Source organism: Suillus subalutaceus (assembly GCF_016647625.1).
Source record: "Suillus subalutaceus strain FC151 chromosome Unknown DFJ58scaffold_15, whole genome shotgun sequence".
NCBI classification, from domain to species: Eukaryota; Fungi; Basidiomycota; class Agaricomycetes; order Boletales; family Suillaceae; genus Suillus; species Suillus subalutaceus.
The window spans coordinates 431,263-453,354 of NW_024540264.1; the positions used below are offsets into that span (position 1 = coordinate 431,263).

The 22,092-nt window shown below is 48.7% G+C and overlaps 8 protein-coding genes across 8 annotated transcripts; 4 read left to right on the plus strand and 4 right to left on the minus strand.

Annotated features, from left to right (window-relative positions):
- Positions 1 to 16: 16 nt before the first annotated feature.
- DFJ58DRAFT_679085 (uncharacterized protein) lies at positions 17 to 1,853 on the plus strand. Its single transcript, XM_041383170.1, has 8 exons — positions 17 to 272; positions 324 to 358; positions 409 to 507; positions 560 to 617; positions 669 to 837; positions 896 to 974; positions 1,031 to 1,367; positions 1,417 to 1,853. The coding sequence occupies exons 1-8, from the start codon at positions 132 to 134 to the stop codon at positions 1,822 to 1,824; spliced, it is 1,326 nt and encodes a 441-aa protein (XP_041248193.1). The 5' UTR covers positions 17 to 131; the 3' UTR covers positions 1,825 to 1,853.
- Positions 1,854 to 2,016: 163 nt separating this feature from the next.
- On the plus strand, positions 2,017 to 3,273 carry DFJ58DRAFT_768455 (ribosome biogenesis protein SLX9-domain-containing protein). The gene is made up of 5 exons (XM_041388952.1): positions 2,017 to 2,129; positions 2,178 to 2,300; positions 2,385 to 2,469; positions 2,520 to 2,779; positions 2,844 to 3,273. The coding sequence occupies exons 1-5, from the start codon at positions 2,127 to 2,129 to the stop codon at positions 2,961 to 2,963; spliced, it is 591 nt and encodes a 196-aa protein (XP_041248194.1). The 5' UTR covers positions 2,017 to 2,126; the 3' UTR covers positions 2,964 to 3,273.
- A 2,231-nt stretch (positions 3,274 to 5,504) lies between these two features.
- Positions 5,505 to 8,271, minus strand: DFJ58DRAFT_768459 (uncharacterized protein). Its single transcript, XM_041388953.1, has 3 exons — positions 7,837 to 8,271; positions 7,555 to 7,788; positions 5,505 to 7,504 (listed from the first exon to the last, which is right to left on the minus strand). Exons 1-3 carry the CDS (start codon positions 8,083 to 8,085, stop codon positions 5,612 to 5,614), a joined length of 2,376 nt encoding a protein of 791 aa, XP_041248195.1. The 5' UTR covers positions 8,086 to 8,271; the 3' UTR covers positions 5,505 to 5,611.
- Positions 8,272 to 8,281: 10 nt separating this feature from the next.
- On the plus strand, positions 8,282 to 9,702 carry DFJ58DRAFT_118260 (uncharacterized protein). The gene is made up of 3 exons (XM_041378708.1): positions 8,282 to 8,472; positions 8,524 to 8,548; positions 8,603 to 9,702. The coding sequence occupies exons 1-3, from the start codon at positions 8,428 to 8,430 to the stop codon at positions 9,571 to 9,573; spliced, it is 1,041 nt and encodes a 346-aa protein (XP_041248196.1). The 5' UTR covers positions 8,282 to 8,427; the 3' UTR covers positions 9,574 to 9,702.
- Positions 9,702 to 11,789, minus strand: DFJ58DRAFT_118244 (uncharacterized protein). Its single transcript, XM_041378707.1, has 6 exons — positions 11,475 to 11,789; positions 10,998 to 11,420; positions 10,917 to 10,948; positions 10,598 to 10,866; positions 10,208 to 10,545; positions 9,702 to 10,155 (listed from the first exon to the last, which is right to left on the minus strand). Exons 1-6 carry the CDS (start codon positions 11,699 to 11,701, stop codon positions 9,831 to 9,833), a joined length of 1,614 nt encoding a protein of 537 aa, XP_041248197.1. The 5' UTR covers positions 11,702 to 11,789; the 3' UTR covers positions 9,702 to 9,830.
- A 1,932-nt stretch (positions 11,790 to 13,721) lies between these two features.
- DFJ58DRAFT_723810 (uncharacterized protein) lies at positions 13,722 to 16,263 on the plus strand (the record flags this gene model as incomplete). The annotated part of the gene is made up of 2 exons (XM_041385053.1): positions 13,722 to 14,838; positions 14,894 to 16,263. 2 exons carry the CDS (start codon positions 13,722 to 13,724, stop codon positions 16,261 to 16,263), a joined length of 2,487 nt encoding a protein of 828 aa, XP_041248198.1.
- A 45-nt stretch (positions 16,264 to 16,308) lies between these two features.
- On the minus strand, positions 16,309 to 18,307 carry DFJ58DRAFT_118347 (uncharacterized protein). The gene is made up of 4 exons (XM_041378709.1): positions 18,112 to 18,307; positions 17,964 to 18,058; positions 17,878 to 17,912; positions 16,309 to 17,828 (listed from the first exon to the last, which is right to left on the minus strand). The coding sequence occupies exons 1-4, from the start codon at positions 18,170 to 18,172 to the stop codon at positions 16,355 to 16,357; spliced, it is 1,665 nt and encodes a 554-aa protein (XP_041248199.1). The 5' UTR covers positions 18,173 to 18,307; the 3' UTR covers positions 16,309 to 16,354.
- On the minus strand, positions 18,291 to 21,162 carry DFJ58DRAFT_768477 (translation initiation factor eIF-3b). Its single transcript, XM_041388954.1, has 10 exons — positions 21,060 to 21,162; positions 20,821 to 21,006; positions 20,592 to 20,769; positions 20,419 to 20,544; positions 20,179 to 20,370; positions 19,680 to 20,156; positions 19,479 to 19,623; positions 19,271 to 19,429; positions 18,944 to 19,218; positions 18,291 to 18,887 (listed from the first exon to the last, which is right to left on the minus strand). The coding sequence occupies exons 1-10, from the start codon at positions 21,128 to 21,130 to the stop codon at positions 18,489 to 18,491; spliced, it is 2,208 nt and encodes a 735-aa protein (XP_041248200.1). The 5' UTR covers positions 21,131 to 21,162; the 3' UTR covers positions 18,291 to 18,488.
- Between the last annotated feature and the right edge of the window lie 930 nt (positions 21,163 to 22,092).

Genomic DNA, 22,092 nt, shown 5'->3' on the forward strand with positions numbered 1-22,092 from the left:
ATGTCTTCTCGGTTCGCCTGAATGTTCACACGGCAACTTGACGGCAACCCATCCTGCACCCGCCCTTCATCGAATAAGTACGTATGCTCATTCAGTGCTAGTCTTGTTTCAACGATCATCCTTTGGTTCAGATGGCCACCGTGTCCGACCCCGGCGGCGAGTCCTCAGAAGGTGCCCCTAGGATCACGAACACCACTGGGAATTACATCGTCGGCCTCGTTCTCCTCTTCGTCGTTGTCCTATTATGGACTGCGTCCAGTTTCTTGACGCAAGTAAGCACACGAGCCCACTTCTGGGCAGTGATGTTCATTAATTTCATACAGGACATGTATGATGACGGGTACCAGAAGCCATTCCTGTAAGTGCGATTCCTGTCTTGTGGTTGGATCCATATTTACCGTGATGCAGAATAACATATACCAACACCGCGTCATTTGTATTTTACTTGCTGCCATATATCACACGAAGACTATGGGCTGATCGGTGGGGTCTGTCCAAGTCCGCAAGGTAACTTCAAGCAGTATTCCATACTTTAATTGCTAATGTATACCGACTGTAGGTCAACCATAGTTTATCAGCCGCTGGAGCAAGAGCTTGATATCGATGCAGAGCCTGCGGTAATTACGCTATCTATCGCCCTTGCACATGACCCTTCTGACTATCTCTAGGTGGAGCTGATAGCTCCAATTGATCAGGTCGATAGACCGCTAACTGTGAAGGAGACCGCAAGGATGGCCCTCGGATTTTGTTTCCTGTGGTTTGTTGCGAACTGGGCTTTGAACGCTGCTCTGGCATATACCAGCGTTGCAAGTGCAACAATCCTGTCTGGCACGAGTGGTGAGTGTGTCTGTACTACTGTCTTTCATCAACTGTACCAATATGCCATCCCTGGGAGGGATGTTCACTCTTGCCGTTGGACGTATGTTCCGCGTGGAAACCCTAACATTGGTAAAGATTGGAGCTGTGCTTACTGCGTATGTAGTTATTTCGTCTTCTTCATGGATGAATCGGCTCATTGACTTGTAACAAGTTTTGTTGGTGTGATCCTTGTTGCTATTTCTGACGGGTCTCCCGACGACCAGTCAGATGGAATAGGGTCATCAATAATTTATAAGGCGGCTAACTCATTACCAGTTTTGGGTGATTTCTTGGCTTTGATGTCGTCTGTGTTTTATGCATTCTATGTTGTCTTCATCAAGGTTCAGATTAGGGAGGAGTCGAGAATTGACATGCAATTGTTCTTTGGGTTTGTGGGATTGTTCAACATAGTCCTATCTTGGCCCGTGGGTGTTATCCTGCATCTGGTTGGAATAGAGCGCTTTGAGATACCCACTACTCATAATGCTGTTGTTATCATTCTATTGAATGTGAGTTTCTGTCGTTCATGTTTCAGTCTTGGGAGTTTACATGTTTCAGATGTTAATCACCTTATCGAGCGACTACCTATACGTTGTTGCGATGCTGAAGACCACACCTTTAGTGGTGACAGTCGGTCTCGGTCTCACCATTCCGGTCGCGGTCATCGGGGACTCCTTCCTTGGTAAGCCTGCCGCAGCGCAAGTACTGGCAGGCGCCCTCCTGGTTATTGTAGCCTTTATTGCAGTCGGCGTCGAGAACGCAAAGCCAAGTGAAGGCCGTGACCTTCTTTCTGGGATTTCGTGGACGATGCTCGCGCCCAGCAGTCCCGGGTTCGGCTTGAGCACGAAGATCCCCCTGAATGAGTTCATGCAAAGCTCATGTTCGGATACAGTCGTATGTCTCTTGGAGCCACATTCTAGCACGATGCCATTTACCATTTTATATCGACTGTACTGCTTAGACTAGATCCAAATTTGGAGCGCTATATCTATCTATATATTTGGTTTTCGAGGGTAATACTCCGGGTAAAGCGATGCTGAAGTCTGGTGTCGCTACATGAAAGCTATGAAGCGGATTCGGCGCTCGTGCACATGTGACTCGGGGACTGATCAAGAATGGTTTGGCACGACCGCGAAGGGAAGGGTTTAATAGTAATACGCTACACTGACGGCGTTGTTACACCTAGGATCTGTTTACACTTATTAGGATCAGAAGCTTTTAGCATCTTACGTCATGTACTGGACGTTTGATTCTCGGAATCTATCAAGATGGTGGGCAATGAGCCTCATTGCTACACATCTCACTGATATTCATTATAGCCTAGAGAGCGCAGGAAACGTATTTCAGCCCATGAACCTTCCGCTAAGCTTGCCCGGCGACAATTTGCAGTGCAAGAGAATGCAGTAGAAGCGGTCGAAGTAGGTGCCGCGGTAGAGGTTTCAGTGCGTCTTATCATTTATTATACAAGTTTAAATTTACTGTTGTGCTTAATCTCGATACTCGTCAGGGGGAAGTGATATTGCAAGAAATGTCCACAGCAGGCTACTGAGCCTCGTCACTCAATAAAAAAGAAAGAGAAACAACAGCTCAAACACGAAGCTTTCATTGAAAGTAGGCTTCATATTTCCGATCATCATTCCTCTTCTCATCTTGTGTTTTAGAACTGAAATCTAAGACATCCCCGTACTCGAAAGTGCAGAGACGCCGATTCAATAGACGACAACGAGAACAAGTCGGTGGCGGACTTGATGACATTGGCGCTGTTCTTTCAGCCATTGATACGGGTGACTCGCCGGAACAAGGCAGTCCAGTAGCTGAAGAGACAAAGGATGCTCGCGCTCACAAAGTTCAACCGAAAACGCTTCATGATTGGAGAGGGCAAGGGAATGCCGCTAAAGAAGAACCAGCGAAAACGTGCTTTGTGAGTTCATACATTTTCTCTACTTTTGTCTGCTTGTGTTAATCCGCTTTTCAGGGAACTTGAGAAACTTCGACACCCATTGATACTCTCAAATCCACAGTACTCGTCTAACCCATTTCAAACGATCCGCACTCATGCGCAGAATACACTCGTGAAGCGTGCTGATGTCCCAAATGCGCAATAAATTCGATGTACGATAATCTAAATGTACGAGAGTCTACTGCTACTACATTCATGACTATACCTGGTGTTCCGAGACTTGCACGGTGATGATGGATGATATGCGACCATCGGTGTAATGCCAATGTCCCCGATTTTTGCCGTCCAGGTAGATGTCGAGGAGCGACGTATTTACTTATTCACGAGGAAGTTATCTAGCGCATTGTTCGGGAAGTGTATGGATGATAAGAGTTTGGATGACTCGTGTGAGTGTGGTCGTTCGAACCCATCTATATATTAGCGCTCATTTCAATGATATGCATACTTAGGAAGTACGCGTCAGATTTCAAGCAAAGCAAAGATATGCGATACAAATCTGAAAGCACTGACTTGTTTATTTTCCGACAGTATCAAACAGTACCGTGTACTGTGCTATGGCACAAATTTCCAAGTTTGATCGTTTGGGATATATCACCAAATACTGTACATGTCAGTGGTGCTATAAGAAGCGTTCGTATTGATAGGAAACGATAGGCTATATATACCTGGTGAGCATGAATCCATCTCCTTTTCCGGTAGCCGAGGCATATCATATCCTCCTGTTAGAATGTGGCAAATAACGCAGGTTTGTTTTGTTCCCAGACCCCATGGGGACCGTTTCATTATTCGACGCCTTGAAATTCCCAACGATATGATCTCAGATGAGTCAGTACCTTTGCCTTGTGTTTCGGAGGCATTGCGCGCGTTCATTGTCGTAGATCATAGCCTCTCAATGACTGTGCTCCGGGTCCCGTTTTTTTGTTCACGGTGGACACGCGCCCAAACACCACGGGGACCATCTGATACTTCAGGATTCAGCGCTCGTTTAATATAACAGGGCTACGGTTGGCTTGTTTTTTGGGTGATTATGCCTTTATTCCGTAGATCGGCACTATTTCACTGACAATGGTTGAATGATTGATGACTTTCATCCACAGCTTCATGTAGGAACTGGTTCCAGGTAATTGCAACTCCGTGGATCACTTGAATCGCAAATGGCCCTGACTTGCTTCTTGGCCTGCACTGTTTTGCTATGCACTCTCGTTCTGTTCGCTTGCTGATCGAAGTAGTTTTCGTACATTAATAGCCCCACTCAATTATATTTTATTTCGCTCATTTGTCTCGTGCAAGCAATATGCATTTCATATATCAGTGACAGACTGTGTGATCACTACAGAAAGAAAGTAAATCAAGTATTTTATTGTGTATCTACAGGATTAAACTGGCAGTTGCTGAGATTCGATTGCAGACGAGCTTGCAAGTCCATCGGTGCACCTCCTTGCAGTGAACTTTCCCCACCGAAAACACATATCTGCTGTCCCAAATGTGTTTGACAACTTCCCATTAGCAATGGACACATACATGTTCTCGCCAATCCAGATGTAGTACAAGTCCGAGTCACTGCAATCCCCTTCATCAAATCAGTATTACGGCAAGTCGAGTCACATCCCGGAGCATGTTAACGTTGACACTCACCTCATGGCCGACCTACCCCAGCACCCCTGCCACACATCGGCCACACTTTTACACCGATACAGCCTCTGCACGACGTAGAATGTATGCGATGAGGGTACTGCGCTCGCATTGAACAAAACTCCGCGACATGTTGGAATTGAGATACACAGCAGGTTCCAACATATCATTTTGTCATTCAATCATCTACTCGTTTACCACAGCAACAATAAACGCCCATTTACAGGAAAATAAAATTGACTTTCTGTAGGAAGGCACATGGTTGATGTCTACATCCTGTGCCATTTTCCCCTCCCCTGCCGATGGCATGGTTTACATCCTAGTTGTTTAATCTCGCGAACGTTTCGTGTCAAAGTTATTCCCTTTTATCCCTCGCCAAATGTATGCTCATAACCCCACTGCTTTAAGTTGCACCTCCTTGTGGCTCTTCCTGTATGTTCACATTGCATTTGCTTCAGTCCTAACTTTGACCCCTTTTGCCGAACATGGCAGTGTCCCAGCGAGACATGACAACCAGATACGCATGTATCGAGGTTCCTCAGGTTCCGTTAAGCTCCCAGTGCAAGAACCATAACCTTGAGGTCAGGGTAGTTATCTTAATACTGTGTTTTAATTATATTTTGTACAGAACGAGGGCACAGATTCTCGTAGGAAACCAGCTATCTGGCCTCTCTTATCAGTCAGGGCAACACTCAATAGTGCAATTTGTACAGTACAGGCTCGTGTTGCTGGATCCGCGATGTGTCGTTTCCATCTCGCTAATTCTTTTCTTTTGGAAAACCTCACCTGTGTATTATCATCTTGGGGCTCTGCCCGGGCCATTGACCATCAAACCACAACCCCTATCGCAGCAGCTATCGGAACGATGCTGAAGGAAGAATCTGATTATGCGTAACGCGAACATGACGCAAGCGACCTTGCAAATCCGCTACTGCATGTGCGCGACCGACGCCACGACAAGATGAGCTTAGGGTTGAGTACATCAACTGGGGAAGGTTTTTGCAGATGTAAATTAACCTCCAACTCGAATCAGACATTAACACTCGACATCGTATGAGATCCACAGGTCGTCTATTCGCAACACAGCAACAACACGTTACAAATATATGTGGTATGTAATAAATAAGGTATATGCAGTATCATACAAAAAGTAGCTCAGACTCAGGTATCTGGCTCATCCCCTGTGCGGCTCATTCCAGCACTCCAAACTGTACTCCCGCTCCCACCTCCGCTCCTTCTGCTTCTACGGCTTCTCCACTCCTCTCCAAGGCTCCTCGGGGGCTCAGTAAAACCTCCCGGTCTACCTTTGGCAATCTCATCAATGAGCATTTGCTCATGCGCATCTAATGCCGCCAGGGAGTTCTCTGCCTCTGCTTGCTCCAGAGCCTCATGCGTGAGTTCAGACCGCCCGTCACCAATAATGCCAAGTCCATTTGTCGCTTGATGACTATTGTGTGTCGAAGGCCCTGAGTTAATAGATGAAGTTTCGGAATGACCAGTGGTGGATCGTGACCTGAACATTGAAAAGAGACTGGCTGTAGCAGTCTGAGGGCTCTCGGGGGTCGAATAACTCTTTTGTATGGACACCAATGGAGAAGGAGCAGGTTGCTCAATACCCATGAGTTTCATGGTTGCATTAAGCCGCTCTCTTTCCCGCCGATCCTCCTCGTCTTCATGGGTCTCCAGTTTGCGTGCGCTAGTCATGGGTGCGGAAGTTGACTTCAGCGTAAGAGGTCGCAAATTAGCTGGTTCGGGTTTCTTCTCTGCGCCGCCGAACAAAGAGAAGTTCTTCCAGTCGATAGACATAGAACGTCGTTGAGATGTCTTCGGGGAAGAGGTATCGGAAATGGGAGGTGGTGACGATGGCGTCTTCTCGGGAGCGGGGGTAGGGGCCGAGGTTGCTCGAGAGAAAAAGGCTGACTGTGGTCGAGGTTTGGATGCTTTCGCTGGTGCACTGGCAGTGGTTGTTGCACCCAGAGAATGAGACTTAGAATGCGTGTTTGGAGACTTCTCATAGTCCACTGAGAGGACATGCTCGAAACCTTCTTCTGCAATGATTCTGTCGATGATTTTGGACGCATATAAAGAAAGTGCCTTGTTGGCATCTTTGAGAGTCTTGACTTCTGATCGCAGGGCCTCTAAGTCTGTATTTGAGTCTGGCATGTCAGAAGTGGCGGCTTTTTTGGTGTCCGTAGATACCCTCTTTCGTCTTCCTTTGCTACCAAGAGCTCGATCGCCGTCGATGGAATCTCCGGAGAGAATGTCCTTGTTCTCAGCACGGCCAAGTTCAGCAGCCAAGTCAAGTCCTGGACCGGTGATAGGAAGGTCGGCAAGAGACTCTCCGCGCGGGGCTCGACTGGGAGAATGTGACGCCGAGTCATTCCTGCGCACATGACGTCCGTGGCGGTTTGAAGATGGCGAATCAGTTCTGAAACCTTGCTCCAAATCATCATCCTCCATCATCTCTTCCTCGACCCTGTCCAACACGCTCCTGCTCGTACTCCTAAGACTGCCTACGTCCGCGCAGTCGTCTGCCACCACTTCATCGTCATCGTAGCCGCCGTCCGTTGTGTTTGGGGCGCCACCGACTTGTTTTAAGAGATCAAATTGGCCACTTAACGTCTTCTCCCGTAACAAGATCATGTAACTCTCGTTGTCCTCTTGTAATTGATTGTTGACTCTCTTCAAATCCACGAGCTGCACTTGTAAAAGTACGAGAGTACTTTGCAAGGATGTATAAGATGTTGATAGGGTCGAGAGTTCAAGTTTGAGAGCGGTCATTTCAGCTGGTTCGCTTTCTGGATCGTTGAGGTCCTGCTTAGTAGAATAGTGCTGGTCCTCGTGATTGCTAGGGACAGCGACTTCTGATGCCTCCGCCTCCGCCTCAACGTCGGTGCTGAGGGAATCGGGGCGAGAAGAATCCATAGTAAGGGTTGCATCAACAAATCGGGGCGGTTCAGAAACTTTGCGGGCTTGCGTAAGAGACTGAATCCGTGATCTGAGGTGCTGTTCGTTGTCATAGGCTGCTTGGCGCTCTGCCTCGAATGTTGACGTCTACGAATCATTCATGTATGTATGAAGTATGAGAAGAGACAAAAACGGACCTGCTCATTATATCGTCTTTGCAGATCTCGCTTCTCCCGCTCAAGCTCCCTGACTTGTGCTCGCAACTTGTCAGAGACTTCGATACGGGCTGCCATCTCCTCTTCCATCCGCGCCTGATCAACGTACAGATCGTTCAAGCGAGATTCTGCCAAATTCAGGGCAGACATGACATTGTCGTTCTCAGCTGTCAGACTAGCAATCGTCTGATCCTTATTTTGGACTTGGACGAGCAACTGATGTGGCGGTCAGTGAAGCACTCTCTCTCGGAATTATGAACGCACCTGTTCCTTCTTTTCGGTCTCATGTTTCAGGGCAACATTCAGCGACTCACGAGACTCTGGTCCCATGGTTGGTGCTGCTTTCGTAGAAGAGCGGCGTGAGATCGCTGCGCCCTGTGAATTTGGGGTACGAACAGAAGCCAGAGCTGGACGGGGTGTAGAAAGGCTCTTCGCGGGGGGAGGCGACGTGGCGACACTAGATGGGCGTCTGGAACTCGGTGGAGTGGCCCGAGAAGTCGGGACACTATTCATGGTGCAGTTCAGATATTAATGAATGTTCCGGCGAACGATGTGAAGTGGCGTAACGCTGGTATCTGAGCGCCCTAGAAAGTTATTGGTACATGAATTTGGCTTGCAGGCCAGAGTTGATGTGCTGTGAGTATGTATGTGCTTGGTCAAGTGAGCTTGTCATGCGAAATCATGTCTTTCGGGTCCAGAACGGGTGTCCAGTAGTAAGAACAATCCACTGCCGTAACAAACGTCTTGCGGCACAATGCAAATCTAGTAGTAAGTGGCTCTCATCGACCACGGCATCTTTCAGTAAGTCTGTTTTATCAGGGTGCTACAGGCTTGACATTTCACTTTAGAGCGCGGATGGCTTCCTTGCTAAACGAGATTCCTCGAGAGTCCCTCCAAAATGTAAGTTCATTCCCCCCGTTGTCAAGGGTAACTTAGCTCAATCATAGTCAGTTGCTTTCCTCCGTAAGGGTATACAGTAAGATCTAACACATCGCCTCATTTGATGTCTCCAGTGACCGAATCTCGTCAGCTCCGCCTTTCGGATATCACATCTCAGCCGAAGGTTATGCTCCTGCATCGCTACTTTCATCCCTCAGCCGCGGAGATGTCATAGAGGTTCAGGGTCCTGCTTCATCAGGGAAAACCCATCTCTTGTATCATTTCGTACTGCTCTGCATTGCTCCGTCAAGGGAAATGTCCATCGACTTTGGGGGGAATGGATTGGCTGCAGTCGTCTATGACACAGATGCATCATTTGATGTCGCAAGACTTCATCAGTTGCTGTTGACACGTTTGTCGCTTGTTCTCCCTCACAACATCGAGATGGCACGACGTTTAACCGAGGAATCGCTGCACCGTCTACATGTCTTTCGGCCAACTTCGCTCCTCCAACTCGCCACCAGTCTTCTACATCTCCCATCGTATCACAAGGTCTCCATACCAGAACATGAAATTGGCCTTCTTGCCGTGGATTCAATGAGCGCATTTTATTGGACCGACCGTTTCATCGCAGAGCAGATGCGCAACATGCCCCAAAGGGAGCCACACCCTTCATCGGCAAACCCACTCCAGCATGTGCTCACGGCACTTGGGCGACTTCGCTTGTCTCATGCCCCTTTCATAATATTGACTAATTGGGGTTTGAATCTCGCCTCGCGATCCAGTGGACCGGTGACGTTTTACAAGCAACACTTACATTCATTCCCTGTTTACTCTGGAAACCATGACGCGAACGCTCCGCCCAGTTCGATGGTGGGCGATCTTCCACCAGTGCCCATGCCGCTTCCCCTTACGCACCACATTACCTTATCCCCGGTGTCCATACCTCCTTTTGCCCCAGAGATTTCCCTGCGTGATGCCGTCCAACAGGAAATAGAGTATCGCAGAAGTATGGTACAAAAGGGAGAAATTACAGGTCTTGTCAGGACTATGGGAAGGCAAGAGATAACCCGTTTGACTCTTTGCATCACACCTGAAAACGTTCATATCGGGCACTTGTGATGCATTTTGTAACTTCTTTAATTGTTAGTCCGCTGATACTAAGGTATTTGACACTTTGATGTATGTTACATACGGTTCGATTAAGTACTTCCCCTTGCGTAGGGGATATAGTAATTAATGTAAGTTGTGCTGCTACAGTTGTCAATTGAAAGTTAGTTGGTTCCAATAGCTAGTCATGTGTAGAATTAATAAAGCAAGGTATAGATATAAGTTAGATTCAAGACGATTATTTCAATCATAAGATATTGTGGACCGCTTCACAGCAGAGAGGCGTAGATCTTGTCGAGTTCAGCTTGATATGCCTCCTCAACAGCCTTGCGCCGAATGTTGCCTTTAGTCGCAGTGCGAGGAAGAGATCCTGAAGGCACTACAATAATTAAATTTGGGTTTGTGATCTGCTCATGGAGGTAGCGCCGGGAGTGAAATTGGCGAGTTTTGCGGATGATGTCCCGCTTGAGCTTCCCGGAGTCGACACCAGGAGCAGGCTCAACAAAAAGAGCGGGTGACGGACGCCCGGTTCCCACGACAATGCATTCTTCGATGAGGTCACCGCAGGTAGCTCGAATATTATCTTCGATTGCTCTACATATCTCGTAAATCAATGACTTCGAATCCCACAGCAAGTCAGACGTACTTTGTATCACACCGCAAGCTATTTTCGCTCTTGATCCAGTCATCGTTGCGACCACGGAATGCATATGACCCGGGCATAATTTCCTGGAACAAATCTCCGGTGTGGAAGTGACCGTCACTGCTGCGCAAAGACGCGTCCGGGCAGTCGTCAGAGCTGGAAAGAATAACAAGCTCCAACATCTGGGCTGACGTCTTGTGCTCTGACTCGATTTGAGTGTCGGCATCAATGGGTAGAAAGCCATAAGATGTTCCCGGTATAGGACGAAGAAGAGGTGCATCCCGGCCTTTGCCACCCATAGAGAGGAGCATTGCACCACACTCGGTGCTGCCGAAGAGGTTCTAATTCCTCAAGGTTAAGCTGAGGATGAAAATATGCTTAGACGAATCTTACCTTCAGGTTCAATCCATTTTTGTATGCCCAATCCTCATCCTCCCGAGGCAATGACAATCCGCTGAGTAGAATTTGATCAAGACTTTGAAGGTATCCAAGAAGTTTGCGGTTTTGCCGCGAGTTGCGAAGGTGAATGGAAAGGAACGTGGAAAACTGGTTCAGGCGATTGAGCTGGCAGTGGTGGATCATATCGATCAATTCTTCTGAAGAAAACCCAATTTTCGTTGGCTGAATGACGCAAGACCCGTGTTGCAAACTGCCAATGAGCACTAGAACCATGTCAGAAAATAAAGCATAAACGATTCGACGTAGGGCTCACTGAATGTTTGAGCGATGTGACACATGCTGCCCCTGGAAAAGAGTCAGGAAGGGAAGAGTAATACAGGGATAATGGACATACATCCAAACAGAAACGTCTTGCTGACGCGGATTTATGGGAGTGCTGGTCACCTTAGCCTTCGCCACAATCGCATCGAGCCAGCGAGAATTACAAGGGACGAGCTTGGGGCTGCCTGACGTAGAGCCACTTGTGTGGAAAACAAATGCTGCTTTGTCAGGGTTGGAGGTGGGTCGTATGAGAGGAAGGTCATATTCGAAAGATGCCATGTCCCGCTTTTCAATCGCCAGATGGACGGGAAGGGGGAACGATGCAGTCAATGACTGGAATTGGGAGTCGAATATCAAAGCTTTCGCGCCTGCCTTCGTGAGCAGTTCAAGCACAACATCAGGATTTGGCAAACGAATGCTGAAGAGCTGAGGAACGTAACCAGCTCGCGAAAGGCCATAAATATGGAGAACGTCCTGGTATGCCATCCCCGGTAGCCTGCAGTTACGACTGTCAGCGACCTAGATTAAAGAGCGGGCTGGACAGACATACCATAAACCTACGACGGAATGCTCTGGTACGCCGTCAGACTCGAGTATCTGAGACCAATATCGAGCAGTGAATTCGACGTCATTCTTGAACTGGCTGTAAGTTATTGACGACCAATCATGTACCTGACCAGTTAATAGATCTGATCGGGGCACTCTGAAGACCGGGACGTCTGGGTAGGAAGAAGCACTGCGTTCTAGGACGGTGAGGTGAGATAGGTAAGTAGACATCAAGGAGAGGAGGTGAGATGACTACAGGAGGATTGGCCGGAGGGGCTTTTATATGCATGCTGTACGAGGACCTAAGCTGCGAGTCAGAGCATATCCCGGGACGGAGTTGTTTACAAATGCGGGTGGTAAAGCGTTGTTAAGCGTGTTACGGATAGCCTCCAAATCACGGCGATAGGTCAGATATTGAAACGATCGAGACACCGCAGTGCGAGGTGAACGTATAACCTGGCGCTAAAAAAGGATACAACAAGCGAAACCCAAGTGGTGGACTCGAGATCAAACCTGAGAAACGCCACGGGCGAGAAAGATGGCCGTGTCAGCCTGACCCTGTCAAACCACGGAAGTGAATTGAAACTTGTGATTGCAGGGCAAGAAATTTCTAGTTTGGGGCGCAGATATCCCGACATCTCGTAGTAGCTCGGAGTGGCACGGGTCTAAGATGAAACTATAACAATCACATCGCGCATCGGATTCGGAGTGTGCGATACATGGCAAAGAGCGTTCCGTCAGGGACGGAGGTTAGCGAATCACGTGATGACTTATCTTTGGCGTGTCTATGAAAATGAAAATACTGCCAGTGGAAACGGGCCAAGCAAAGTCACTGCTTGTGTTACAGCCCCAACTAAACCATATTTTGATCTTCCAATCACTGACCTTGTATTCTTGCCATCGTGGCAACTAGTCCTTGTTCCATCACCTTACCGGAATGACTCGTTACGAGTTAGGTTTCAACTTAAGGATTTGAAGTAGTAACCAGATTGAATGAAACGTTTTCGGCGGTGGCGAACACGAATCATTCTGAAAGGTGACAAGGTGGCTCGTGATCAATCGAACGAAGACGAACGGAATGACTCATTCCGTTTGTTGACTTATGTAAGGTTTGCATTCGCGTTAAAATAGAAATTTAGACCTTGAACTCAGACAGCGTGGTTCAGGCCCTGGTTCAGTCCGACGGCATGGCAGTCCCGCTTCAAGCACGACTCACTGTAGATCAAAATAACCGACAAGGCAACATTACTACTAGTACCTTGATAGTTCTCGGTATGTCACACAGTTCGGTACCGGCATTTGGTGAACCTTTAAGCCCAGAAACTCTCAGACGCCAAGTGCGCATGATCGCCTCCCTGACTTTGGCAATCTCGTCGTGCAGTTTCGGGAGGGAATGCATCGAACAAGGCAAGGTTCTAAACAGATCAAGCGCACTGGCAGCGCCAAGGCACCAACATACATCCGCTAGACGCAAGTTATCTTCTTTCTTGCTACCGCCAGGGACCAGGGTGGCCTTTCAATGTTACTTCAATGATTAGACGCTACTCGCTTCAATCTATTAGGCACGGGGAAACCCCCGGACAAGCGGACTGAATCACCCGCTATCACTTGTTATTCCTATGATCGCGGGAGGCATCTTGACCATATTCTAAATGTACGGAAACAGATCGCCGCTGGAACGCTGTTGCTTCACCTGCACACGCACTTTGACGAATTCGATTAGTTATGAAACTCACTTTAGGTGGCGTTGGGTGTTTCGACTCTCGAGTAAGGTGGGCCGCCTCCATCGGGCAGGCCCATCGGTGTGATTTTTCTTCCGGCTCCAGTGCAATCTGTTGTCATTAGTGTCGATAAGCCGGCGAGTAGCCGTGTCAAATACGACTCTTCTATGTAACTTACAGTCTTACACTGATGTCAAGTGTATTACTTGTTACTCTCTGAAGACACGGGTGGCCTGTTGAGATATAGACGGTTCACCAATATTGTTTGTGGCGCGCTGCGAGAATAGTTGGGGTATGTAGAATTGCTTTGAGTGGTAGTCAGTGTATGAAGCATATTCCCTACCGGAATTTTCCGATTAAACAACCTTTTGCTCTGGACGTCAGCTATTGCATGCTCGAGAGTCCATATCATCGACTCTGCAATTTCTGTAAGATCATTTTCATTCAAATTGTTTACTTTCAAGGCTAACCAAACTTTTACTTCCAGTCACGGTGGTCGAGCTTCACAGCCTCCCCGATTCTGGCTGTCGATGCTAGGGGGAGCCAGCCCCATTCACAGGCAGCATCTCAAGCAAGCCGTCCGAATCTGCATCGGTCGCCACATTCCTCTTGGAACGCCAATCAATTTCATTTGTCATTTTCGCCATACAGCATGTTCAACTCAGGCAGTGACTCACTCCAAGGCACATCCATCAGACCATCAGACCAGTGCAGAACGAAATTTTCCACCCGCCCATGCTCATTTTGGGACATCTCATTGTCGCGGCACAAACTCGCAACCTTTTGTGAAAGCCAAGCAATCTTCCACCACAGGAACTCTGGACAGTTACCCACAGGAAGTGGTAGCTGCCATCGACACGTGTCTCGCACAGGCGAGAGAGTTGGTGGATTGCGAAGCCGTAAAAAGGATCAAGGATGTTCCTATCTATTCTCGGTATTTTACCGACAGGGAGTGTGTCAACCGTCTCGCCCAGGACGCGGTCGCAACTTCACGCCCACAACGAGCATTGCAAATTCTGAACATCGCTCATCATTTTGGCTGTTACTTGAAACCAAATCATTACGAGGGCGTTGCCTATCGTCTGGCAGGTCGGAGCCATTGGGCCTTGATCCCCCTGCTAGTTGCAACCGCCAGGCACCATTGTGGCCGTGCATCGGTCCGACTCCTCAATTGGAATATGCGCGCTCTCATGGAGGATCAACGTTACGATCAACTCGACCACGCGTTCGAGGAATTCACAAACGCGAACCTCCCACCAAACAGGCGAACGTTTCATCTTCTTATTTCAGGTCACCTTCGGAACCGAAATTTGAATTCTGCAAAGCAGTACATGGAGAAGATGGCTGTCGCTGGGTTCCCCGTGGATCCTTCTACTCATGCTGTCATCGTCGCCGCCTACCGTTCTCTTGGAACAGACCTGAAAGTGCAAATCCGTGCCTTCGAGAATTTGCGCGATTTAGATGGGCAGCTGTCCACTGTTGTGCTCAACAGCATCGTGCAACAGCTTCTAGACTCGAGAGACGAAAAAGCAGCAACACGTTTTATGCTAGCATTCGATCTTCCTGGTGGACGCGGCCAAGATTCCACGGGATCTGGCAGTACCACCGGGCTCGTTGGCGAGCACACCCCCATAGACTCCCCTGTCCGTAAAGCCCAATGCGGCTACTTTCTCGATTCTATTGCGCTATATGGCAAGAGAAGGCAAACTTTCGCGAATGCTCAAACTCCTGGACCACATGAAACGAGCTGGTGTCCATCCAGATCCCTCCACTCTAGCAGCGCTCATTGGAGGATATCTAGCTGCAGGTCATAGTCGCGAAGCCATTAGCATCGTCGCCATGCTGCTGAACACGCGATCTGCTGCTGCTGCTGGGGTCTTCTGTAGCATGATGCAGGTGCAACCGCTAACAATTCTCCCGGTTGACGTCCAGGGTGTTCCCTTGACAGTGCATATATTCAATGCACTAATGAGCGGATTGCTTGATGTCATGGGCCTCAAAGCGATGCGAGATATCTTACGGACGATGCGTGCTGTTGGGGTTAGTCCCGATAGTCACACAGTGGAAATTCTTATGAGTTTTCTCGAACGAGCACAAGGGACCGGTCCTCGTCAATTGATACGTGTCCTTCGTTCATTTTCATCCCCTTCGCTTCGACCCACCATCCGACACATCCACATTATCCTGCGGAGCATCCTTCGTCGCGAGAAATTCAGGGTTCACGGATGTGGGTGGGACACGACTGCTGCCAAGTACTCTAAGAAGCGAACTTACAACCCCAGGTTTCCGGAGGGACGTATTCTGGACACCACTGAACACTATCATCCTACAGCCGGTCTCAAACTTCCCCGTCGTTTACGGTTGAAGTCCTGGTTCGGACCGATCCTGCAGTCGGTCTCCAGGCAGGCTATTCAAAGTGATCGTGCCACTATTGCACTGAGGCTGAGGCATGAAGCAGTTGCTAGGTCTGACATGGGGACTTCTCAGACCGCTTTCCGAAATATGTTGGATCAAGGGCTTCACCCAACCATCCACCATTACTCAACGCTTATGGACGGGTATGCGAAGATGGGTGACATCCGAGGCGCCAAACAAGTGCTTCGAGATGCCCTTGAAGCTGGCATCCAGCCGAATGCAATAATGTACACCATTCTCATCAATGGCTATGGTCGCCGAGGAAAGCCAGAGGAAGCTATGCAGGCTTTCCGTGCAATGATTCGCGCTGGTATTGTTCCTGATGTGCCCTCCATCGACGCTGTCGCCCATGCATATTTTGCTGTGGGAGCATATTCAGTAGCAAGACGCGTGCTACGCGAAATGTGGGCACAAATTCAACCATTTCCTCCCGAGCTGGAACACGTCGATCTCCGCACACTAGCCGTAACATTTCGCTCCTATAGCTTGAACCCGGAGCATGGGAGGCGCAAATTGTCTATGCGTCAGCAACGTCTGCTGCACTGGAAGATGAAGGCAATCAAAACGGAGTGGATGCGATTTGAGGAGTGGACGGGGTCTCGCCCGCTTTCCGGTAGGATTGATAGACACGATGGATATCCACATAAAGAGGAATAGGAACAACTCATTTATGCAAGTTGGAATGGATGTTCATATATGATAACGCGACACGGTTAATAAATACTACATACAGAATATCCATGTGCACTTATCGAGCATGTGCAAACTTAGAATCTAGCAGTCGGAGCGCTTCTCTGACGCCATCTGCATTCACCTCCCGCATCCTTCGACGTCCACACTCGATCAACACCTCTTGCGGAACAAGCATTGGTGGCGGGGACTGCTCTCTTTGCTGTTGATGGTACCGCCCATGTGGATTCGTCAGTAGCATTGAATGATGATCTAGTGCCGTGGATCCACCCTGGCGAGAATGTCCCGCCATGAGTGTGCTACGTTCAGGCGTAATGGATCCTGGCGCCGGTGATATTACCACCCGTGAGCCAGTGCACTTGGATCTACGAGCAACCACTTCGGCTAATAGTGACAGATCTGCGAATGCGACATTTGGGTGCGACTTGAGCTGACGCCAAGCATCGTCAGTCGGTATCGACGTCTCAGAGCAAGGAGGATTCGTGGACGAAATCATGGGCGCTATGCCACAAGACCCACACTTCGTAATGTCACCACAGCAACCACCGACAACAATATTGTCAGATTGGTTAGCTCGTACAGGGCAGTCGATGCACGGCGACGTCGAATTGACGGAGTGCCCGATTGCCTGGCAAAACGCCTTTCCGAAAGCGTCGTCTGAACATGCCATGCAATTAGCAGGGTCACCTGAACATTTAGCGGATGACGATGGGACCGAAATCGGAGTTACAGAGAAGACTGGGTTTGTGCTCTGACCCGTCATTCGTCGACGTATTGGGACAGGCGCTTGGTATGCCGGGAGGTTCTCGAGAATGTTGATTTGCGAAGATGTAGATGCCGCCAGCTGCGTGGGTTGGTCCATAGGTGACATAATAGAATGATCATGTTCCGGTTTGAGTGATATGTGGCTTAAATTATTGTCAGCGACGGCTTGCTCCATGTCCATCTCCCTGCAAACGCAAGGAACCTCTGGACTACACAGTACACATTGGAAAGAATCCACTGAATCTTGTGCGTCTAATGCTGGGACAGGCTCTGACGGAGGGTAGTTGAGCATGTGTGTGAGGGAAGGTGGGGGTGTGGGAAAAAGTCCTGAACGACGTTCGTGGCCTGCTGAAGAGAAGCTGGGGGTGGTTCCGTCATCAGGAGAGGAAGCCACTGAAGTTGATGGTGGGCTATAGGAGGTGAAATGGCCCTGCGGTGAGTCCATCGTCTCGGCTTCCATCTTCGCTCGCTTGTTGCTGTTGCGAATAGATCCTTGGGGAGACATGCTAGGTGACATGACCACAATATTCTCCCTGTTCCTCTTTCTGTCTCCATCATTCGAATCTGTATCCCACTCGAGACGAGCAATTTTTTCTTTCAGCATCTGATTCTCCTTCCTGAGCTCATCGTTCTCATCCTTCATTTTCTTCGCAACGTTCTGGAGTGCGACATTACGCTCAATTTCTCCCTGTTCATAAGATTGAAGACGAGCTTGTAGCTCAGCAAGCTGAGACTGCTTGCGCTCGCGAAATGCACGTTGGGCGGCTCTGAAGTGAGAATAAGCGGACGGTACCAGAGGACTGCTTAATTTCCCACCTGTTTTGAACACGCCTACCTGCAGACTCCGAGTCCTGCGGTCAATGTCAACAATATGAAGCGTAGGGTAGTAGGGAAGTACTTGCCTCATCATCCTTTGGGGCTGGAGGGCCTACAGAACTCTCCTTTTTGGGCTTTCTCCCGGGTTTGGGTTTAGCTGGAATCACCCACTCCTTTGAGGCTGCAGACGGTTGTGTTGGAACTAAGTAGCTCAGAATTGCAGATCAAGCTTACCTGTTGCCCATAGTGTCGAGGCTGAGGTTGAGGCTGCCAGTGATGGTCCAATAGGTACCATGCTTGAAAAATGAGCGCCAATTAGATGGCAAGCGTCGTTAAGCAGGAGAACAGGAGAGCTTGGAAGGGTTATGGTTGGTTGGTTTAATGCGATACGATATCAAACAGGTATTGTGATTAGCGCCAGCGGCGACCACGAGAGAGAATTGAATGTTAGATTAGATACCGGCTCGGTCCTCGGTGGAGAAGTCCGATAACAGCCGAGTCGAGTGGTAGAACCCTCGACGGAACACCGTGCAACCCCATAAATGGAGATAACTGACTATAATAGGGCATAGGAAAGCAACGTGTATGCTTGCGACTAAATACAGGAACATTCACTCCACGACTTCCTCCTCGATTTGCTCAATAACCTCATCAATCCATTCCTCAATCTCCTCCTTTTCCTCTTCGTGGTGCTCGCCATTAAGTTTTTGTCCACGACTCCGCTTCTCTTCTGCAATGTCTCGCTTGCACCGTGCGCGCCATGCGTTCCATTCGTCAAGGAGGCGCTTACGATGAGCAATAAGCTCCGCGCTGACATTGCTCTCTTCCGCAGCATCTTCCTCGTCGAATGCACGGCTATACTCACGCAGGTTCTTGCGAACCTGCCGCTGCTGATCCTTTGTAAGAAGACTGCGGGGCCGCGGTCTCCAAATGAATTGCTTGAAGCGATCAAGGATGTGCTTTTCTAATTCTTGTCCTCGGAAGTCCCAAATAGCGTAGCCGTTTTCGAGCTGTGTAGCACAAAAACAATTAGCACAGCACAGTGGTGACCACAAGGGCGACAGACCGTGTGTCTCCATGCGCTTGCACTGGTGGCTAGGTATCGCCCACTTGGGTCCCATTCCACATCAGTTACACCATAATGATCGGCAGAACCAAGTTGCTGAATACCGCTGCCCCATTCTTCCTTTACGTTTTGGCCTTCTCGGCGTTCTTCAGTGCTAAAATCCAGATCCCAGAACTCGAGTTCGGACTTGGTCGATGAACCAACTGTCGCAAGAACTACATGTCTGCCTCGAGGAGACCAACGTATCGTATTACTAGTCCTTGACGTAAGCGTGCCTGTTTGTGGAAAAGTCAAAAAACAAAGCCAACCAATGTTGATAGTACATACGAAGCAGTTTGAAATCATTTTTGGCACGATCCAGCTGGTAGAAGCCGATGTCGGTTTTAATTGTAATTCCGGGCCCAGGGTTACCGAGGTTTGGGTCGTTGCTTGACACAATAGCAAATCGCTCCCCTTTAGGCTCCCAAGAGAAGTCCGTCACTGTGTCTATATGACATGTTAGTGAACGATCCGGTAAGGTCAGGGGTCTCTGCACCTTTCAACTCGACAACTTCAACGGGATAGTCCTTCTCGCGAACTCGGAAAATCTCGAGATTGCAGAAAATAGATTTTTTGGTCTTGGTATGACGGTCAACCTTGACACAAAGGAAGTCACCCTGATTTTGCCAATGAAGTTTACACTATAGCATCGATCTTCAATAAAGGACCAACCACAGAATAGACGGACAACACCTGCCTCTGTAACATTGAACAAGTTCTTTTGTCGTAGCACAGTGCGACTCGGGAAACTAATGAGGGTCACTCGCGCTGGTTGGTTGGCGACTTCAGGCGTCCAATAAGCAAGCATGTTCTCCCTTTTCTTGGCACCTTTCTCGGTTTTCTCGGCTTTCGCAGCCTTCTCCGCGTCTTCCTTGTCCTTCTCTCCGTGAGGACACCATTCAAAGTCCACAACCCCCTCGATTTTCAAACTTTTTTTGTCGTGAAGACCCATGGTTGGTAACTCGTAGACACTGATATGCTGTCCTGGTGTTACACGAGCAACGAATTTATCATCGGAACTCCACTTCAAGGCAGGCCACTGCATTTGTTTCTTCATCGCTGGATCCTCATTCTCGTAAGACGTAGTGGGGAACGTGCGAAGCAGTTGACCGGACTTGATATCCCAAACGGCAATGTTATTGCCCTCGTCCTCGGGAGAAAAAGAATTCAGGACCTTGAGGGAGATTAGCGGGGACTGAGATAGGATCATGTGACCAAGTGACGAGGTAATTTTCGCATGGAGAAAAGTCGATCAACTTGACGAGGGGGTGCGCAAAACGATGTTGGGGTTCCCATGATGGTCCACCCCACAGGCGGACACCCTGACGAAAAAGCGTAGCAAAGTATGTACCAAGTGGTGACCATGAGGCGTAAAGTTCTGTCCAATTCTTTCAAGAAATTTAGCGAATGGAATGATGACTGGGACAGCCACATACCTTTTTTGCGTAGGCAACTTCACATTGCGAGGGCTTCCCGTGCCAGTGGATTTCCACGTCATCGCCTCGGTAAGTCACATACTGATCACGTCCTTGAGAATCAGCGAGCCATGCTCGGAGATGTTCCTTTGGCAAGTGAGTCTGACATCTTTATCGTGGTAGAGAAGTCAAACCTTTGGACGGTATTCCTCCACTGTGGGTTCAACGTATGTCTCGTCAATGTTTGCATAGCGTTCAATGTCGGTGAATCGATTGATGCGGAAAGTATGCTTCGCATCAAAAGGGTGTCCGTTCATCGCGTTGGCCGCAAAGGCAGCCGCATCTGGGTTGCCAAGGTCAACAAAGATGAAGCTAGCATACTTTAGTTCTCAGAGTATAGCAATAGGGCTAGAGCGAGCGTACCCTTTGGTTTTTCCTGCATTATCGTCCCATGGTACAAAAATGTCATCTGGCTTAATCACGGCCCCTCTCCTGGAAAACTCCTTGGAGATCTTTGCGAGTAACTTGTCGAGCTTAGACTTGTCGATGACAGGTATGCCGTCGACCACAATTATACTGTCGAAGCCATCGTCTAAGTCCACGCGATATCTAAGCGGGAGAAAATGAGCAGAAGTTAAACAGAAAGTGCAAGAAATTCGCACTTGGCTTCGATCTCTGAAAAATCAAGCTCGTCGTCGATAGGGTTGTGTGAAGTGCCGTTAAGACTGGCCATTTTACCTTGCTCGCTGCTCTCGTCGGCCGTAGAGTCTGGCTTCACAAAAATAAAGTTCAAGCGGAGTATCCTTTTGCGTGAATTACATAATTACTACATTCCAAGCTGGCAACACTGGCAAGGAGTTAGCTCAAAGTTAGCTCCCCACAGCTTGGTCGCGAGCGTCTGTCAGATTTCCTTATTGCTTGTGATGGCTCTATGGTGCCGGCTCAATCGCAAGTCAATTTCGATAACGTGCGTTCTATAACATTTGCGGTTACGGCTGCGACAGGATCACTCATCATGCTAATATTTGGGGCGACCATCCTGCACGGAAAATTGTATAATTTTCTCGTACCAGCTCGTTCGGGCACGCCAAATTCTATTCATAGTACTTGATCACATAAACGCGGTTCGGATCATAAATTCCAGTCAAGTGTCCTCCTTTCTGTCTCAAGATCTCACTCCCGGTCTGCATTAACATTGCCTGGACGTTCGCTATAGATGGCTATCTTCTATCATATCACCCTCTCCCAATTCTCCCGCTCTGTCACATACGAAGGCTAGCGCTCATACTTCTTCATCGTCTCACTTCTGGCATGAGGCAATATTCACTCGCAGACGCCCCTGCTCGTAATCGCTTAATTCGGACAATGCTGTATGCCACATTTACACTCGATACTTTCTCGCTGTATTCTCCTGCATTGAAATTCGCCGAGTCCCCCATACCTTCTTCTCTTGAAGGATGGTAGCTGATCTGCTGTTCAAGCCTGGTAGTACCCCTCGCCCTACTTCCTTATGACTTACATGCCCCACCAGGGCATCCTTATGTGCGCACACCATATTATGCATACTTGGCATTGGTACAACTTTACGTGAGGTCATGACAATTGGACACTTCGATTGTGTATTGCGCTGACTTGGAATCGCCTCTCCGTGATGTCGATTTAGATGCAAGTGCTTGGAGACTCCCACCATCTGTT

What these genes read in the sequence shown, in the direction of transcription:
- DFJ58DRAFT_679085 (XM_041383170.1), top strand. Translation starts at nt 132, where the DNA reads ATGGCCACCGTGTCCGACCCCGGCGGCGAGTCCTCAGAAGGTGCCCCT. An exon ending in ATATCGATGCAGAGCCTGCG is followed by an intron (nt 618 to 668) that starts GTAATTACGCTA and finishes GACTATCTCTAG; the next exon opens with GTGGAGCTGATAGCTCCAAT. An exon ending in AATCCTGTCTGGCACGAGTG is followed by an intron (nt 838 to 895) that starts GTGAGTGTGTCT and finishes CATCCCTGGGAG; the next exon opens with GGATGTTCACTCTTGCCGTT.
- DFJ58DRAFT_768455 (XM_041388952.1), top strand. An exon ending in ACACGAAGCTTTCATTGAAA is followed by an intron (nt 2,470 to 2,519) that starts GTAGGCTTCATA and finishes CTTGTGTTTTAG; the next exon opens with AACTGAAATCTAAGACATCC. An exon ending in AACCAGCGAAAACGTGCTTT is followed by an intron (nt 2,780 to 2,843) that starts GTGAGTTCATAC and finishes AGGGAACTTGAG; the next exon opens with AAACTTCGACACCCATTGAT.
- DFJ58DRAFT_768459 (XM_041388953.1), bottom strand. Translation starts at nt 8,085, where the DNA reads ATGAATAGTGTCCCGACTTCTCGGGCCACTCCACCGAGTTCCAGACGC. An exon ending in AGACCGAAAAGAAGGAACAG is followed by an intron (nt 7,789 to 7,836) that starts GTGCGTTCATAA and finishes CCGCCACATCAG; the next exon opens with TTGCTCGTCCAAGTCCAAAA. An exon ending in AAAGACGATATAATGAGCAG is followed by an intron (nt 7,505 to 7,554) that starts GTCCGTTTTTGT and finishes AATGATTCGTAG; the next exon opens with ACGTCAACATTCGAGGCAGA.
- DFJ58DRAFT_118260 (XM_041378708.1), top strand. Translation starts at nt 8,428, where the DNA reads ATGGCTTCCTTGCTAAACGAGATTCCTCGAGAGTCCCTCCAAAAT. An exon ending in CTCGAGAGTCCCTCCAAAAT is followed by an intron (nt 8,473 to 8,523) that starts GTAAGTTCATTC and finishes AATCATAGTCAG; the next exon opens with TTGCTTTCCTCCGTAAGGGT. An exon ending in TTCCTCCGTAAGGGTATACA is followed by an intron (nt 8,549 to 8,602) that starts GTAAGATCTAAC and finishes GAATCTCGTCAG; the next exon opens with CTCCGCCTTTCGGATATCAC.
- DFJ58DRAFT_118244 (XM_041378707.1), bottom strand. Translation starts at nt 11,701, where the DNA reads ATGTCTACTTACCTATCTCACCTCACCGTCCTAGAACGCAGTGCTTCT. An exon ending in AAAATGGATTGAACCTGAAG is followed by an intron (nt 10,546 to 10,597) that starts GTAAGATTCGTC and finishes TTGAGGAATTAG; the next exon opens with AACCTCTTCGGCAGCACCGA. An exon ending in AGCTTGCGGTGTGATACAAA is followed by an intron (nt 10,156 to 10,207) that starts GTACGTCTGACT and finishes CGAGATATGTAG; the next exon opens with AGCAATCGAAGATAATATTC.
- DFJ58DRAFT_118347 (XM_041378709.1), bottom strand. Translation starts at nt 18,172, where the DNA reads ATGGTACCTATTGGACCATCACTGGCAGCCTCAACCTCAGCCTCGACA. An exon ending in CTCGACACTATGGGCAACAG is followed by an intron (nt 18,059 to 18,111) that starts GTAAGCTTGATC and finishes AACCGTCTGCAG; the next exon opens with CCTCAAAGGAGTGGGTGATT. An exon ending in CAGCCCCAAAGGATGATGAG is followed by an intron (nt 17,913 to 17,963) that starts GCAAGTACTTCC and finishes CATTGACCGCAG; the next exon opens with GACTCGGAGTCTGCAGGTAG.
- DFJ58DRAFT_768477 (XM_041388954.1), bottom strand. Translation starts at nt 21,130, where the DNA reads ATGGCCAGTCTTAACGGCACTTCACACAACCCTATCGACGACGAGCTT. An exon ending in TTTTCAGAGATCGAAGCCAA is followed by an intron (nt 21,007 to 21,059) that starts GTGCGAATTTCT and finishes TCTCCCGCTTAG; the next exon opens with ATATCGCGTGGACTTAGACG. An exon ending in AATGCAGGAAAAACCAAAGG is followed by an intron (nt 20,770 to 20,820) that starts GTACGCTCGCTC and finishes AAAGTATGCTAG; the next exon opens with CTTCATCTTTGTTGACCTTG.